The sequence below is a fragment of the Onychostoma macrolepis genome, chromosome 11 (assembly GCF_012432095.1).
Source record: "Onychostoma macrolepis isolate SWU-2019 chromosome 11, ASM1243209v1, whole genome shotgun sequence".
NCBI lineage: Eukaryota > Metazoa > Chordata > Actinopteri > Cypriniformes > Cyprinidae > Onychostoma > Onychostoma macrolepis.
This window is the reverse complement of record NC_081165.1, coordinates 25,487,331-25,504,839: the sequence shown is the minus strand read 5'-3', so window position 1 is coordinate 25,504,839 and position 17,509 is coordinate 25,487,331. Positions and strand designations below refer to the sequence as shown.

General features: G+C 35.4%; 2 protein-coding genes across 3 annotated transcripts; one reads left to right on the top strand and one right to left on the bottom strand.

Annotated features, from left to right (window-relative positions):
* Window positions 1-80: 80 nt before the first annotated feature.
* On the bottom strand, window positions 81-6,942 carry ddx49 (DEAD (Asp-Glu-Ala-Asp) box polypeptide 49). Of its 2 annotated transcripts, XM_058791513.1 has the most exons (14): window positions 6,883-6,942; window positions 6,654-6,779; window positions 5,759-5,882; window positions 5,572-5,657; window positions 5,318-5,439; window positions 5,050-5,237; window positions 4,100-4,240; window positions 2,443-2,518; window positions 2,279-2,355; window positions 2,082-2,179; window positions 1,793-1,867; window positions 625-713; window positions 468-539; window positions 81-316 (listed from the first exon to the last, which is right to left on the bottom strand). In XM_058791513.1, exons 2-14 carry the CDS (start codon window positions 6,766-6,768, stop codon window positions 197-199), a joined length of 1,383 nt encoding a protein of 460 aa, XP_058647496.1. In that variant the 5' UTR covers window positions 6,769-6,779; window positions 6,883-6,942; the 3' UTR covers window positions 81-196. The 2 variants fall into 2 exon arrangements, with proteins under 2 accessions (XP_058647496.1, XP_058647495.1); XM_058791512.1 differs by having other exon boundaries at window positions 6,654-6,911.
* A 1,282-nt stretch (window positions 6,943-8,224) lies between these two features.
* On the top strand, window positions 8,225-17,341 carry klhl26 (kelch-like family member 26). Its single transcript, XM_058792438.1, has 4 exons — window positions 8,225-8,362; window positions 8,556-8,675; window positions 11,249-11,434; window positions 13,066-17,341. The coding sequence occupies exons 2-4, from the start codon at window positions 8,626-8,628 to the stop codon at window positions 14,645-14,647; spliced, it is 1,818 nt and encodes a 605-aa protein (XP_058648421.1). The 5' UTR covers window positions 8,225-8,362; window positions 8,556-8,625; the 3' UTR covers window positions 14,648-17,341.
* Window positions 17,342-17,509: the final 168 nt, after the last annotated feature.

Here is a 17,509-nt window from a genome sequence, read left to right as displayed (position 1 = left end):
GTGTCTTTATATATATACATAATAAATATACAGTATACACACTATGTAAACAAAAAAAAATAAAAATATATATATTCATTTAGGGACACTCCCAACATTGCTCATAAATGCGGTTTATTTTGGGATATTATTTTATACATTGAATTATAGCACATTTACGTTATATACACACATCTGAATGTACAACATCAACACTTCAAGAATCCACTGCTGTCGTTTTTGCACTTTGTTTTTTCGGCTCTTTTTTGTTCTGTTTCTTCTTTTTTCTTCTGATCTTTTCTTGTTCGTTTCTCCTTTTTTCTTCCAAATCTGGATCCTGGAAGGTGCGGTCAAAAAATAAGTAAATAAAATAAAATAAAATAAAATAGTAATAATAAATTAAAACAACAACAACAATAATGATAGTCTATAACCTTTTACACCTGACAGATGTTTAAAGCATGCACATTTAGAATAAAACGACTCACTTTTCCCTCCAGAATCATTTGCTTCCTTTTGTTTATCTTCTTTTTCTCATCAAAATCAGTGGATTCCAGTCTCTATAACAGAATTAACAAATGTAAGATTTTGCCAGGGTGTTATATATAAAATAAATATATGTACATTGAAAAAGTCTTCTCTCACAATTTCACACTGTCGTCTTGTTACATTGACTTGCGTGAGGATCTTCAACACCTCTTTCTCTTCAACAGCAAACTCTTTTAGTTTCGCCTCTAAACACACAAAACAGTAATCAAGCGAATGTACACGAAGCAAGAAATTTCGTACAAGCATTTACAGTGCTTTTTTCACAATACAGAATATTTAGATTTGAAAGAGCCCTTTTTTCAAGCAGAAAGCAGATTTAGGGTCCAAAGCCCTTTGTCGTGTACATACTTCCTCTATATGTGCTCGTCATTGTCTTATACGGTTTAAGTTGTTGCATAGAGTGGACAAAGGCCAAATTGTCTAAAATGAACCCTGGTTTTGATCCAACTTGTGATCGGTGTCGACAAGCTCGAGCTACTCTTTATCATACTTTTTGGCTTTGCTCAGCATTAACTTCTTTCTGGTCATCAATTTTTAAATCAGTTTCCGAATGCTTTAGTTTAGATATTGAACCATGCACCCTAGTAGCATTATTTGGACTCAACCCTATAAATGTTTCCTTGTCAGCCTTACAGTCGAATGCACTCGCTTTTTGCTCGATAATTGCTAAAAGACTTATATTACTGAACTGGAAAAATCCTCCCCCACCCAGCTTCATTCATTGGATGCATGACCTGACACAGTTTATTCAAATAGAAAAGATCAGATATATAATATTTGGTAATACAGAAAAATTTCACACTACCTGGCAACCCTTCTTGGCACATTTAAAAAAAATAAATATATATTAAAGGAAGAGGTAAGAAAATAAGAAAAACCCTTTCTCTATACCTGGCCTTTATGGTTTCCTTCCCTTGCCCCTGATTTACTAATAAATGGAGAGCATAGAAAAAAATAAATAATAATAATATATTCAGAATTGTTCTAACTACTTGTATTTAATTATTTATTTGTATTGCCATTTTATGTTATTTTCTTTTATTTATTTATTTTTTATTATTGTTCTTGGTGTTAGCATTCATAATTGTATTTTGTGTTTGACTCAGAGAGTAAGGACATTTTGATTAATTTATTTTTGACCTTTGTTAACAGATTGAAACTATTATGTTGGCTTTTGATTTTTTTTGTATCTCTCTGATTGAATGGCATCAATAAAAAAAAAAAAAGTGTTAAACCTAGAAAGCAGATTTAGTTGTGAACTTACGGATCTGTTCCTCAATGGCACTGATGAGATGGATGTCATACTGTGTGACTAGTGTGACTGCTACACCATTTCGGCCTTGACAAAACAAAAAGGACATCATAAAACAGTTCTGAATGTGGATTTGACAATATAGTGTTCCAGTCTACTAGTACCATTTATGAAGTAAAAATAGGACTGCATAATTGATCAAAAAATACTATTTTAAAAGTAATACGAATACTAACAAAACCTCTCTTATTTCTTACAGCTAACTCTTCATATCGCACTGTTAACAGAGCTCTAAACTCACCAGCTCGAGCGGTTCGTCCCACTCTGTGGATGTACATTTTTGGCAAACCCGGTGTGTTGTGATTGATAACAACTTGCACCGTAGGAATATCCAAACCCCTTTAGATAAGAACAGATACATGAAAGTGGAGACGGTTAGATAATGGCAAAGAGATGGTGAGCAATCCTGAGATATGCTGAGGAGTGTTTTCTCTGTACCTTGCAGCAACATCTGTGGCTATGAGAATTTTAAAGACGTTAGACTTGAACTTTGCAAGGTTGGCAAAACGCTGTCTCTGAAAATGGAAGAACATAAAAACCATTAGTAGAGACATTAGGCGCTGAGTGAGAATCAATTTTAAACTACGTAGCATGTCACTTACCTGCTTCATCATTGAGTGCAGGGAGATGGTTGGGAAATTGAATTCACGCAGCATCATTGCTAGTATCTGACAGTTCCTGGAACATTCATAAACGTTACACAATTACGGTTAACAACATCTGTAATAGATTTTTACATCTTCAAATGAAAATGTGGTTGTGAAAAAAAAAAACATTTCTAATGTTCTCATTTCTGTGTGAAAAAAAGTGTATAATTGGAACAGTTTGTTGGAGCTGATCTGACGATCTGAATGAGAGAGAGAGAGAGATGCAGAGCAGGGCGACGCGAGGAACAGTATTAAGAATCACTGCTTTAGAACATATGATTTTGAAACTTGTGAATCCATTAGAATCGTTAGAAGACAGATTCGCGATTCATATATGAATAGATTTTTACATGCACCCCTAGTTTTCTCTTCCTCTTCTCTAAAGCAGCACAGCATGGCCTCGCCCCCTTCGTTGCGAACTTTGCAGATGTTGTTTATGCTCAAACAGCAACATTACACACTAACTAACGTAAAAAAGTGAAATCGCAATCAACCACCCCTTTAACAATTATTTTGTAAGAGATATTAACCATTAAAAAAGGTACATGGATGGAGTACCATTAGGTGTCCAAAATCATGTTTGTTAAATTATCTATGAAGTTAAATTAGTGTTAAAAAAACTCTTGTAAAACATATTGGTAACACTTTACAATAAGGTGTCATTTGTTAACATCAGTTAATGTATTAACTAACATGAGCGAACAATGAACAATACATTTATTGCACTATTTGTTAATCTTTGTTAATGTTAGTTTATGAAAATACAGTCGTTCATTGTTTGTTCATGTTAGTTTACAGTGCGTTAGCTAATGTTAACAAACATAAACTAAGATTAATAAACGCTGTAGAAGTATTGTTCATTATTAGTTCATGTTAGTTAACTAATGAACCTTATTGTAAAGTGTTACCAACATATTTAGCCTTTTCCCCATATCTCACACAATTTTGGGAATTAATTTTGTTGATAAACATGAATATGTACACCTACTGACAAACCATCATAAACCATCAAAATGAATCACTTTTTAAGCATTTAAGCAAGTAAAATAAATATATTTTGTTTGAAAACGTTTTGGAGTAATAGGTTGTTTTTTTTGGTTAGAAATAAATATGTAGGTTTCATAAATTTGGACTGTTTTTGAGCAACCCTGAGTTATAACGACAAGGAATTTAATTAAATTCCATTAATTCCAATGGGGTTAATACTGGTAAACTTTCAGTTTATAGGTTCTTATAAATTTGATACAATTATATATTCTAATAAAATTTCTCATCAATATTGAACATGGTAATAACATGTTAATATTCAAAACATAGTAACATTTTTTTTTTTCACATTAACTCATTAATGAGAAACTGCTAATGAGCTGAAAAATGATTCTTCTGGTCCAAATGCACCTAGAATGCAAAAATCGTATACAGATTTTGAATGCACTAAGAGGGTTAACGTAAGTCTATGGGATTTGTCCGTTACGTCGGTTAGTGAACAAGCTGCCCGATTTAAGGTATCATTAATGCACACGCAGTGAGTGATGGAAGGATTATGAAAGGGATTTGGTCTTAATTAGAATTGATTAACCCCGCAAGGTATTTTCTGAAACTGAAAACTTACTTGCATGTGTTAGTGAATATAATGATAGACCAATCATCATGTTCATCCTGGAACTTTTGGATGAGATGGACCAGGTAAGCATCTTTGACTTTCTCAGGAGTGAGGATGAATCTCTGATCCAGTTCTTCGACCGTCTGCACTCTGACAGAAAGAGAGAGAGCCATGTGACATAAAAATAATATTAGACCTCTGTCAAAACAGCTTTAATGTCTTTGATAAGATGGTGGATTCTGATTGGCTGTCAACGTTTTGTTTTTATCATTCATCAGCTGGGATAAATAATTATGAAAGTGATTCTAATGATGTTCTTCTGTGTCATTATTGTTATAGTTGTGGTGTTAACATTCCTATAAAATTCTCACAGAATTAGAATGATTTGTTGTATTTATTCATTATCGTTGTATTTATTGTCCCAGCTGTGAACAGACCTTTACTCCTAGTTTTGAGATTGCATACATGCATTCAATTAACACTTTTATTCAGCAAGGATGCTTTTAATTGATCAAAATTAACAGTAAAAACTAAATATTTATATTTCAAATAAATGCTGTTTTTTTAGATTTCTGTTAGAGAATCCTGAATAAATGTAAACGGTTTCCATAAAAATGGAACGTCAATATCTCCTATTGCACATTTAGCTTAATGTCTGTCAACTAATAAATGTGCAATGCATTACGTCACATTGCATGCTTAAAGTGTGCAATCTTGTTTTCTACTAGGGATGTGTGCTACGACTAATTTAATTCATTAACATTTCAAAGGAAATTTTGTAACCAACTAGTCGACTAGTCTAACAAACCCCCAGAAGACACTCATCTGCATGTAATCTGTTTTAAATAGGCTTTGCCTTATAATATCAAGCTTATATTTATATAATTACAGCTACCAGCTTTATATGCCAGAGCTCAATTTCTGGCCCAAAACATATTTGACATATTCTCCTGACTTACTCTGATTTGTGCTCCCAGAAGAAGGGTCTGTTCAAGGCGATGCTCTGCAGCTGCTGCAGCGTGTCCGTGAGCGTGGCACTGAACAGCAGCGTCTGGCGTTTTGCGGGCACAGCACTGAGAATGACCTCTAGATCTTTAGTGAAATCTGTGCAGCCTTGCTCTAAAAGACGGTCGGCTTCATCCAGGATCTGCCAAGAACCATGCAAGAGTTTTATGAAAATTGTTTTACAACAAACATTAGAAAAAAAAACATACATCAGAGTCTTACTAGAAACTGGATTTTGTTCAGGCTAATTGTGTCAGAGCTTCGGATGTGATCAGCAAGTCGTCCCGGCGTGGCCACAACAACATGTGGCTTTTTCGACAACTCCAAGCCCTGAGTGACCATGTCTAACGGAAGAAAAAGAAAAAACAAAGCGTCTTTCCTAATAAATATGCATTCTATCTTAAATATGCATATCTATTCTTATAAGTAAATGAGCCCTAAAGGATGACCAAGTGAAGCTTTAAATGATATCTTACCCATTCCTCCCACAACGATACAATCTTTTAAGCCTAGTGGCTTCCCTAACGCTCGGAACTGTTCTGCGATCTGGTAAGCAAGCTCTCTGGACAGAAAACAGACAAAAACATCATTTTGAAATATCTACATGCAAATGAAGATTCATATGTGGCTGTATAAATAATAACATAAAGTAAAAAAGTAAACCTTGTGGGTGTTAACACCAAACAGAAAACACCATAAGGGTCCTCAGACAACTTCTGCAGCACTGGAAGAACAAATGCGGCCGTTTTTCCACTTCCAGTTTTTGCACAGCCCATGCAATCCCGACCTGTGTGAATGGCAGCGATAAAATATAAATAAAAAAACAAACATTATGTTCTGGTGACAGCACAATCAAACTTTACACAACATTTAACTTCATCAGTCACATTCCTAGTTTAAAGTGTCTAAAAAGAGTATTGTTTACGCATTCTGAGTCAACTTAAATTTTACGTAAACTTTTTTTTTTTACATAGGTCTATAAAAGAAAGTAAAATCCATCATAATACAGATGCATCTGGTACATATATTTAAATGTATATTATTAATTAAAGAGATTGCTCTGTCTGACATCAACATGATCACAGTATATGTTAACTTTTGCCACGAGAAGCACAACAGTCTCATTCAGAATGAATAACTCATTAATTAAAAAAAGCAAATGAGATTTATTTGTTTATTTATTATTATATATATATATATATATATATATATATATATATATATATATATATATACACACACACATACAATACATATATATACACATACTAACACATATAAAAGATAATAATAATAATTATAATAGTTATTATTTAAGAAGTGATTTATTAAAAATAGACAATATTAAGACATTAAACAGGAATAAATCCATTTTTTTTTTTTTTTTTTTTTACTTTTGTTCGTTTCATTGTGTCATGCCATCCACTGAGTAAAATGCACGTGCAGCTCACGTATCCGGCAAAAAGTGTTTAAATGTAATACTAAAATAAAGATCTCATTTAAAGAGGTCATTTAATTCGTTTTATTGTGATTATGTAAAGCAGATAAAGATGTTTACCTTCCAGTATGACAGGAATGCATTTCTCCTGAACTGGGGTCGGTCGGTTGATTCCCATCTGCTTACACTGCTGGATCAACCACTCAGACAGACCAAGAGACTCAAAAGTGGCCATTTTCCACCAGGCTATTTAAAAACAAAATATTCAAAACATAAATCAGTGTATTAATGTTGCTCTGAACGCCGTTAAATGTCCTTTTAGGGTTGATAACAAAAACCTCGTGCGAACCTGCGACGGCCGCGTGAATTAGACGTCATGTGACGATGTGCGGAAATGGGAGAAGACCACGCCCCTTAGGGTCAAGAGTTGCGCGCTTTCTTTAAAAAATCGTAAAGCCCAAAGGACTGTGTCTCTGCTAAATTAATTTAAAATATGCTTGTGATGCCCTTTTATTTATTTATTTTTTAATCTAATTGTGTTTTATTTTGTATAGCTTTGTTTTCCTTTTTTTAATTATTATTTTCTTTTATTAAAACTATCTCAATTTGTATTTACAAAATGTGTAAATATGAGAAACATGAGAAGAACTTACTGTTGAATTTTGTAATTTTGAAAGTTCAAAAAAAACTTGGCATTGCAGTGGGTAACATAAACCTGAGAATGTTTTAATTTCTTCTGACTCAGTTTCAGTCTTCAAGAGTTTGAGATCTTTTAAAACTAGGCACCAATATATTCTATTTAGCATCTTACAAATGATACAGTTTTGTATGGGTCCCGAGTCCCGACACTCATAGGAATAAGGGGAAATGAAGAAGTGGATAAATTAGCAAAACAAAGCTTTACAGAGAGAGACAATAGAGATACAAGTTCCTTTAAGTAAATCAGGTTTTAATATGGAGTAAAGCGATTGAAGAATGGCAAGTAAAGTGGAACAATGGGGAAAAGGGTAGATTTCTTTACAGCCTAATTAACAAAGTAAATCAAAATATAAAGTTTATAGGTAAATCAAGGAAAGAAGAGGTTATTTATACCTAACAGAATAATGTTAGGGCATTCAAATTTAAATAGCACACTTAAAATAATAGGGAGACATCCAAATGTCAACAATGTCATGTTAAAGATACCCGGTGTATTTTTTGAATGTAGGACGTACTAGAAAGAATAAATAAGGAAAAATGGAATTCAAGAATGAAATGTTAAGGTTTTAATAAAATTATCAAGTGAAACAAATAGTAAAGTCTTCTTTGATTGTATTGGACAGACGGGACTGATAAATAGAATTAGTGCTGTCAAATGATTAATCGCGATTAATCGCATCCAAAATAAAAGTTTTTGTTTACATAATATAAGTGCGTGTACTGTGTATATTTGTTATGTATATATGAATACACACACGTGCATGTATATATTTAAGGAAAATATGTCAATATGTTTATATATTAAATATATTTTTATATAATATAAATTATATGAATATAAATATATACATGTAAATATATAGCCTACTGTATGTGTGTGTATTTATATATGCATAATAGATATACAGTACACACATATGTTAAGTAAACAAAACTTTTATTTTGAATGTGATTAATCGCGATTAAAACTCTGTTCCACACTCAGAGGGTGGCGGTAATGCACCAGTTCACGTTGGTTGCCAGCCTCCGTTAAAAACCAAAAGAAGAAGAAGAAGAAGAAGACTGGTGCGCTCGTGAGCGCGCAGCAGCAGCAACCGCGGGGTCGCGCAGAGGGTGAGAGGCGCGCGCAGGTAAGCTCGAGCTGAACTCTGTCAGCAGCACCTGGACTGTTCTCGACCACAGGCCGTACAGTATTAATTGTTTAGAAAGCATTTCTAATGCTCTCACAGTCTCGTAGCAGTCTATGCTCGCGAAACTGTAAGTGTGATGTGGGTTGTTTGTTTATTTGTCACTGCCGTGTCTTGTATTTCGTATTTTATTAAGATTGAGCATGGTTAGCGGTAATTTGGGCTTCTACACATGATGACCTTCCTCATCCTCATCCTCGCTGAGAATGGCGGAGTCAGATGGTGTGGAGTTCTCTGCGAATCGAGCTCAAAGCAGGTAGGAATGCGTGTAGCATCAGATGTTGCATGCGATGCGTTGCATGCATGCATGCTTAGGGTTGTCCCAAAATGCAACAGGGTTAAGAAATAAAATTAAGAAAGAAAACAAATATTTGTTTTATTCTACTGTCTATAATATTACTATTATTAAAGGTGCACACAGTATTTTATTAAAGTTTACCCCAACATTAGATGAAGTCTCTATCGTTTTTCTAGAAAATCTTGTTTTCTGCATTTGGAGGGTCTGCCTTTCATGGCCAGCTGTGTGACAATGCCCTTTTATCTGTACCATATTAGAGATTTTTTGCATTTATTGATAATGGTTAATGTTGGATATGTATTGTGCATACTACTTTGCCCTATGTTTACATTTAGATCACCTTCTAACACTCATTTAAAATTAATCTTTGAAAAACTAATAATTTATTAACACTGTTTAATGTAGTATCTATTATTCATGCTGTACAGCATAATGTTGAGAGGTCAAAAATTCACATGCAGCATTTAAGTTTATTGATTTCTGTTACAAGGCCAGATTTAACAGTGCAAACCCTCTTTTGATGTTAAAAGCTATACTGCCAGGATTTACTAAAGAGACACGGTGAAAAATTAAGCCATGGACAGTGGAAAAGCCAGTTATTTTTGCAGCTGTCCTTATTGCATATGCATTTAGTAGGAGTGTCCCGTTCAGACACAAAACCTATGGGAAAAAAGTATTTCAATAAATTAGATTTACTAAAGTTTATTTACATTTGCACCATTATTGCACCCCAAAAATCATGTCTTAATCCATTTTGTCCTTGACATGGCAGGGATAGTTGCAAATTTGAACTGCCTGCTCTTTGTAGATTTTGTTGGTCTTTATGGAAGTGAGAACTTTCCACTCCCATCACCGCTTTTATGGGATTGCAGTCTCATGCTAATTTGCCCTATTTACTACTTTGTTTTTAATTTTTGGCATAATTATATAGAACTTTAATTATATAGTTATCGATCATTGTATGATAACATATAAGCTGTAGCATGGTCTACAGTGATGGTGTAGATCAGCATGCTCACAAAGACGAAACAGAGTGTGTATAAGGTAAAATAAAAATAAATGAGGTGTTAAAACAAGCATTGGAGCAATGCAACAAACTGTTTTACAGGTCGAGGATAAATCTAGCACAGAGCAAGAACATTCAACAGCCACTGCACTGTGAAATGCCATTGTTAGTGTAAGAGTCAGCTAAATGTACACAGAAACATACTGAGTGCACCTTTTAAAATGTTTATAATAAGAACCTTTTTGCCCTCACGTTCTTTCTGGTGTCTGGTAGAATTCAGGGCCCAAAAAGCATACTTAACACAAGGGCTTAATGCTTACTTTTTTCCCCAAGGAGCACATGCATGTTCTCCTAGATTGTAAAATTAAGGAGTGCATAAACAAAACTTTAGAGGTGCAATGAGAATTGATGAAATAATGTGACATTACAATGTTTGTGAAATGTGTATGCTTTACTATTGCCAGCTGCTCATTCAGAAGGATAAGGGCGATAAAATAAGCACTCTTACAACCATCTACAAACTATGACAATATAAGCACCATAAAGTAAACATTGCTTAGGATTTACTGATGATAATTTATGACAATCTGCATAAATGTTCTGAAACTGTGAGCCCATTGAATGCGCAACAGCACTGCGTTTGGACATTACTCGCATTTATTTATTGAAATTATCGCCTTTTCAAAGTTTAATGGTCACATTAGGCTGTATAGCAATTCCTGTTTTTCCATCCCAAATTTAAGACCTCTTAATGAGTTCATTTAAGGGTTTTTACGACCCGAAATTTAATAAAATTTATGCTCTCATGAGAACACACAAAATTTCAATTTGACATCATATTTAAATGCTTTAAAAAAAAAAAACACTGTGTCCCAAACATGAATACATGCAGTAATGCTAGAATTTTAATTATACTGTGTATTTATTTACAAATATACAGTTTTTCTATGGCCAGATTGATCCAAAACAGAAAAAACTGTAACTATAAAGGATTAGTCACATTTCTGAAAAGTACATGCCTACTTCTTATTACAAGCTTGGAAAATTCTTCATCTAAATTAAGGCAGATAATTTATTTGGCTATAAAAGTACCATTATTAGTGTGTATATATAGCACTGGACCATCTAGGAACCCAAAGATTGAAGGATGCATGTAGAATTAGGATCAGTTAGGAACAATGACACAAAAACTTTCTTTTGTTTAACTTGTGTTGCACTGTCATCACAAAAATCATTTGACGTTGGTAATTGTTTGGGTCACTTGTTGCTTGATATTTGTGAGTCTTGGGTGTTCTTTATCAAAATAGGCTCTTTATCCAATCTGTTGAATAATTTAAAAGTAGATGCCATTACAGGGATCATGTTGATGTACCAGTATAGAAGCCTAGACCTATCGGTGAAGCGTTAGGATACAGCAGATTCATCAAGCTACTTGTGAAATTCTGTTGACTCTGTAGCCAGAGACAATGATCAGGGAGTGGTGAGAGATACAGTTCCTCGTAAATTGATTCTCTCTTTCTTCCAGCATGGCTAACAACAAGAACAGCACGCTCCGTTGTACTTTCTCGGCCTCCAGCCACAGCAACACTCTCCTGAGGGGACTGTCTGCACTGCGTGATCAAGGTCAGTTGCTGGATGTGGTTCTGGCCATTGAGAACGAGCGGTTTGAAGTTCACAAAGCAGTTTTGGCCTCCTGCAGTGACTACTTCAGGTGAGACATTGCACCGTTTGTTTGCAGCCATCTGAGCTGCAAAGTCCAAATGGCTAGTTGACTTGACTAATGTGTGTATAGATAGTTGCTCACCCTCAAGATGTTCCAAACTTGTATGAATATTTCTGTTGAACATAAAAGAAGATATTATAAAGAATTTGGGTGGTTCTTCACAATATCTTGTTTAAAAGAAGAACATTAGAATAAAAAAAAAAAACAGTCTGCAGATTGGAGTTGACTGGTTTAATAGAATATTGCAATTTTATGATGGTCATGGACGTGATTATTTTACAACGCACATGTGACCCTGGACCACAAAACCAGTCTTAAGTCACTGAGGTATATTTGTAGCAATAGCCCAAAATACACTGTATGGGTCAAAATTATCCATTAGGATATTAAGTAAAGATCTTGTTCCATGAATATATTTTGTGAATTTCCTACTGTAAATATATAAAAACTTAATTTTTGATTTAGTAATATGCATTGCTAAGAACTTCATTTGGACAACTTTAAAGGCGATTTTCTCAATATTTTGATTTTTTTTTACACCCTCAGATTTCAGATTTTCAAATAGTTGCATCTCAGACAAATATTGTTAGATCCTAACAAACCATACATCAATGGAAAGCTTATTTATTCAGCTTTCAGATGATATATAAATCTCAATTTCGTAAAAAATTGACACTTAAGACTGGTTTTGTGGTCCAGGGTCACGCATTGTTTTCATTTGTTGTGTCTCCTTGCAACAAGGCACAAGTTTCTTCATGAGTTTGTTGTGTTCAGAATGACAAAAGTCTGGTAGTGTGTGATTCTCAGTCGTTTAGTGTAAAAATTAAAATGAATGAACACTAACATTGTCTTCTCAACGTTCATGTTCAACACAAACATATTGGGTACTTTAAGCAAGAGCTGCTGATGCAACCACAAAACCAAAAATGCTTTTAATTATTATTTTATTAAGTAATATAAAATAATTTTGTAAGACTTAATAATGATACTGAATTTTAAAAGAAATACAAGACAATAAAATAACCACTCTTTTATTGAAAGTCAAACAATAAAATTGGACAGAAAATGTATTCATATTAATATAAAATATCAATATAATATTATTATTGCACGCTGAATACTGCTGAACGGTGCGGTATGCCATATATTTTCGGTCCCTTTTCTCTTGCATCAAAAAAAGAAAATGCCATTTTCGGCCGATAATTTTGGTGCATCCCTACTTTCTAGCTTTTTCTTAAATGGTCTTTTTTTGAAACTTTGATAAAACCGTTAATAGTTTACTTCCGTTTCATCAGCAGCTCTTGCTTATACCTATTTCTTAATATCTCAGAAAATGTGTCACCCTTAAAAAACACATTAAGCACTTAAACAGCCAGAGATTGTACATACAATCATACATCTCCTTAGTCAAGCTTGTAATGTTGTTTTGGCTCAACACTCCTTATTAAAGATTTTTAAATCCCTATGTAGAAAATGAATGGGGAAAAATATTTCCATAACTGAGGGTGCTAAAACAGCGAGTGGACACTGTTGCAATTTAGCTTAAAAGTATGGAGATCCCCTCTTTTTGCCACACATTTGAACAAAGGTGTGAAATCTTGTCTTCTTGATCCATACAGAGCCATGTTTACGGGAGGAATGAAGGAGTCAAACCAGAACACCATCGAGCTTAAAGGTCTTTCAGCCAGAGGACTGAAGCACATTATTGATTTCGCCTACAGTTCTGAGGTCACTCTGGACTTGGACTGCATTCAGGACGTTCTCGGTGCAGCCGTCTTCCTGCAGATGGTGCCTGTGGTGGAGCTTTGTGAGGAGTTCCTGAAATCGGCCATGAGCGTTGAGACTTGTCTAAACATCGGCCAGATGGCCACCACTTTCAGCCTCTCGTCCCTTAAGCAGTCGGTCGATGCGTTCACGTTCCGTCACTTCCTGCAGATAGCTCAGGAGGATGACTTCCTTCACATTCCAAAGGAACGACTGGTTTTCTTCCTTCAGAGCAACAAGTTGAAGAACTGTAGCGAGATTGACTTGTTCCATGCAGCAATCCGCTGGCTGCAGCACGACGCGTCCAGACGAGCGGCGGCCAGCGAAGTGCTCTGCCATGTGCGCTTCCCGCTAATGCGTTCGTCTGAACTTGTGGACAGCGTCCAAACTGTCGACATCATGGTGGAGGATGTGCAGTGTCGACACTTTCTCCTAGAGGCCTTCAATTATCAGATCCTTCCATTCCGACAGCACGAAATGCAATCACCGCGAACTTCCATTCGCTCAGACGTCACTTCGCTGATTACGTTCGGTGGAACGCCCTACACCGACAACGACCGGACGGTCAGCGGCAAAGTCTACTATCTGCCCGACGTCACGGTGCGACAGTTCAAAGAGTTGACCGAAATGGAGATGGGATGCAGCCATGCGTGTGTGTCGGTTCTCGACAATTTTGTGTACGTCGTGGGTGGGCAGCATTTGCAGTATCGCAGTGGAGAGGGCGCAGTCGACGTCTGCTTCCGCTACGATCCCCATCTGAACCAGTGGCTTCGAATCCAGTCCATGCAGGAGAGCCGCATTCAGTTTCAGCTCAACGTATTGCATGGACAACTTTACGCTACTGGAGGACGCAACCGGTCTGGCAGCTTGTCCTCTGTAGAGTGCTATTGTCCGAGGAAAAACGAGTGGACTTATGTGGATTCCCTCAAGAGGCGGATCTGGGGTCACGCCGGAGCGGCGTGCGCCGAGAAACTCTACGTCTCAGGAGGTTACGGGGTGTCTGTGGAGGATAAGAAGACTCTCCATTGCTATGATCCGACCTCGGATCAGTGGGACTTCAAGTGTCCCATGAACGAGCCAAGAGTCTTGCATGCTATGATCAGTGTAAACAACCGTATTTATGCTCTCGGTGGCAGAATGGACCATGTTGACCGCTGCTTTGATGTGCTAGCTGTAGAGTATTATGTTCCAGAAACCGATCAATGGACGACAGTCAGTCCGATGCGAGCTGGTCAGTCAGAGGCTGGCTGCTGTCTGCTGGATAAAAAGATCTATATAGTCGGAGGATACAATTGGCACCTCAATAACGTCACTAGTATTGTGCAAGTTTATAATACAGAGACGGATGAGTGGGAAAGAGATCTTCATTTTCCAGAATCTTTTGCAGGAATAGCTTGTACACCTATTGTACTTCCTCAAACAACCACCCAGCGCTAAGCACATATTGCGTTGACTGTTTATTTAGACTTAAGGTTTAGCGTCCACCCGGACTGAAGTGAAAGTAATGGTATAATTGGCTTTGCCTCATTGAAAAGCCTCAATGTTATGTCTTTATTTTTGAAGCATGCATGATTGAACGATATGAAAGCACACTTTTTGAGAATGTGAAGCATCGTTCTACACTTCTCAAGCAGTATTGTCATGTATGGCCCTTCTTGTGGATTGCCATGTTTCATACTAATGAGGGTTTTGTACAAGTCCCTATGGGATTTGCAGTGACGGCAGACTTGAATGGACCCACAACATTAGTGCAATGTTATCACGTCTTCATCTTTGTGTATATCCTATGTATTCACAACACATCCTAAACTTCCAGAAGTATAGTGCAAATTTATATTGCAGAGACCGATGAGTGCAAAAGAGATCTTCATTTTCAAGAGACTTTTTTGCGGGAATAGCTTGTACACCTATTGTACTTCGGCGCTAAGCACATATTGTCTTTATATTTGATTTTTGAGAATGCGTAGCATCTTTCTGCACACTTCTCATGCAGTAATGTTGTAGATTGCCCCGTTTCATACTAATGAGGGTTTCGTACAAGTGCCTGTGGGATTTGCATTGATGACAGACTTGAATGGGCCAGCAACACTGGGGAAATGTCATCATGACTTCATGAAGGATTTTTGGCCTGTTCTCATGGTGTGACTAAATGACACGAAAGCAAAAAAAAAATGGATAGCTGAATGAATTGCTTGACATCTAAACAATTAAAAACCATCTTTGCCTCTGGGAAAGAGTTGGTAGAACTTCATACTCGCAGTATGATATTTTGAATTTGGTCTGCCAGCTACAATTTGGACAAAATTGTCTGCTTTGCCAGCACTTAATGAAGAGGTTTAAAATATTGGACCTTAGCATGCTCTTCTCAAGATGTAAAGCTGGCTCTGGTTCTTCTTGTAGATTATCTCTAGTGTGTGAATCTCTTGGGTACAGATCAGATCTCTATATCATAGCTTTGGATGCAGATGGTCCCAAGCACAGCATAGGCCTGTATTCCTCTAAATTAGTCATTATCTTGAGAGGTAATGCAAAACAGTAGACCTGATCTATATGTTGCACTTTTCATGCAAATTCATGTTTGTTTTGTGATCATTTGTAGAAACACCACTATAGTGGCAGGTGTGTTAATATATTTTGTGATGCTTTATTAAGCTGTTTTGTGGCAAGTTCCTGATATTAGTTCTCTTTCATTATAATTCTCATTTTTGAAAGGTTTTTTATTTAAAAACTGGCAAATTATTTCAGAAATCTTTGCCACCATGAAGAAGCAGAGCAGCAGTGGAGGTAAAATTCTCATGACTCAGTTTTGTCCTAACAATTTAGGGGACATTTAAAAAAATATTGATACCTCATTGTAAGATTTTTTTATTTTTTTTTCTTCAATCTCTATTCAGTTATAGTTTTTACTGGATAAAAAATTTACCTACCTTTTTTTTTTCTTTCTTTCTTTTTCTGTCTCTCTCTCTCTCTCTCTCGCTCTCCCAAACTAAATGAGCACATTTCATTATGCACTTTAATATTCAACGTGGTAAATCAGTGATTTGATTACTGAACAATTGAAAAGGTGCATTGTTTTCTCTGAACATGTAATTTACACAGCATATACAGTATTATACAGTAGGGACTGGATCACGTACATGGAACTATGGCACAAACTTTTTGTAAGTTTTCAGAGTATGAATATATTAAAAAAACACTAAATTCTAGAAAATACCTAGTTTTTTTTGTGCATTTAATAGTATGATTTGTATATTATTACATTTATTTGTTAATGTTTTTTTTTTTTTTTTTTTTTTAAAAGGCGTTAGAAACATTTGTTCTTTCCAACAACACAATTACGTTTTGTGTATGTATATAGATAGGTAATTTACCATGATTACAGCAGTAAATGACTGTCATCCTTAGCTCAGGACTCATTTACATGCTGATGTAAAATGGAAACATAAATATGGACAATATCTGGTGAGACTTTTGAGTAAGTTAGCTGGGTCTTATGAACAAATGGCCTTTAATCTTGTACTTGCATCACAGATCAGCCTTAATCAACCTGGTAAAGGCACTTAAAGTGCTGTTTGGTTCTATGTAAACAACCATTTCCTTAAGTCTGGAAAGTTTTTACAATAGATTTTTTTAATTGTTGTCAATTTTCGATTTCAAGAAAATTCTTTATGTAAGTGCATTTATGAACATCTGAAATTTGTAGCATGTGGTTACATCCAAAAAACAATTTTTTTTTTTTTTTTTTTACAAATCCCATTCTAATTTTGATGTACAAAGTTACGTGTTAAACTTTCAAGTGTGGTATAATTAATAAATACTGAATGTATTTGTATTAGTAGCATTTTTTGCATTTATCCTTTTACACATTTGTCTTCCATGTGTGAAATTACATGTGTGTTCTTGTTTTATCCACCTGCTATGTTGTCTGTTACAGTGTGGTCTAAATAAAAATACACAAAAATGTCATTCTCATTTTTTTCATTGATGTACTATTACGAAAATGATGTTTTTCCTTGCAGCAACAGTGTCTTACTAATTATGATGGACTATTGTTTTTGATGTGTGCAAACCAGAACTTTATAGATCCAAACTGTATTTTTTTTTGCTGCAAGAAATGGTAGGATTAAAAAAAAAAACATTTTGAGAGACCTATCATTTACAATAGCCATGTATCTCTCCTGTATCAACTGTCTCATATCCCATTGGCAGATAATTGTTCTTTTATTTATTTTTTTAAATCATAAACTAACTTCACTTTGATCAATTTTGCAGAAAACAAGACTTCATATTCTCAAATAA

Excerpts from the sequence above, each read along its gene's own strand:
- ddx49 (XM_058791513.1), bottom strand. The coding sequence starts at position 6,768 with ATGGCCACTTTTGAGTCTCTTGGTCTGTCTGAGTGGTTGATCCAGCAG. Across the intron at positions 714-1,792 it reads TGCCATTGAGGAACAGATCC|AGGCGAAACTAAAAGAGTTT; the intron begins GTAAGTTCACAA and ends TTGTGTGTTTAG. Across the intron at positions 317-467 it reads AAATGATTCTGGAGGGAAAA|GATCCAGATTTGGAAGAAAA; the intron begins GTGAGTCGTTTT and ends CGCACCTTCCAG.
- klhl26 (XM_058792438.1), top strand. The coding sequence starts at position 8,626 with ATGGCGGAGTCAGATGGTGTGGAGTTCTCTGCGAATCGAGCTCAAAGC. Across the intron at positions 8,676-11,248 it reads GCGAATCGAGCTCAAAGCAG|CATGGCTAACAACAAGAACA; the intron begins GTAGGAATGCGT and ends TCTTTCTTCCAG. Across the intron at positions 11,435-13,065 it reads TCCTGCAGTGACTACTTCAG|AGCCATGTTTACGGGAGGAA; the intron begins GTGAGACATTGC and ends TGATCCATACAG.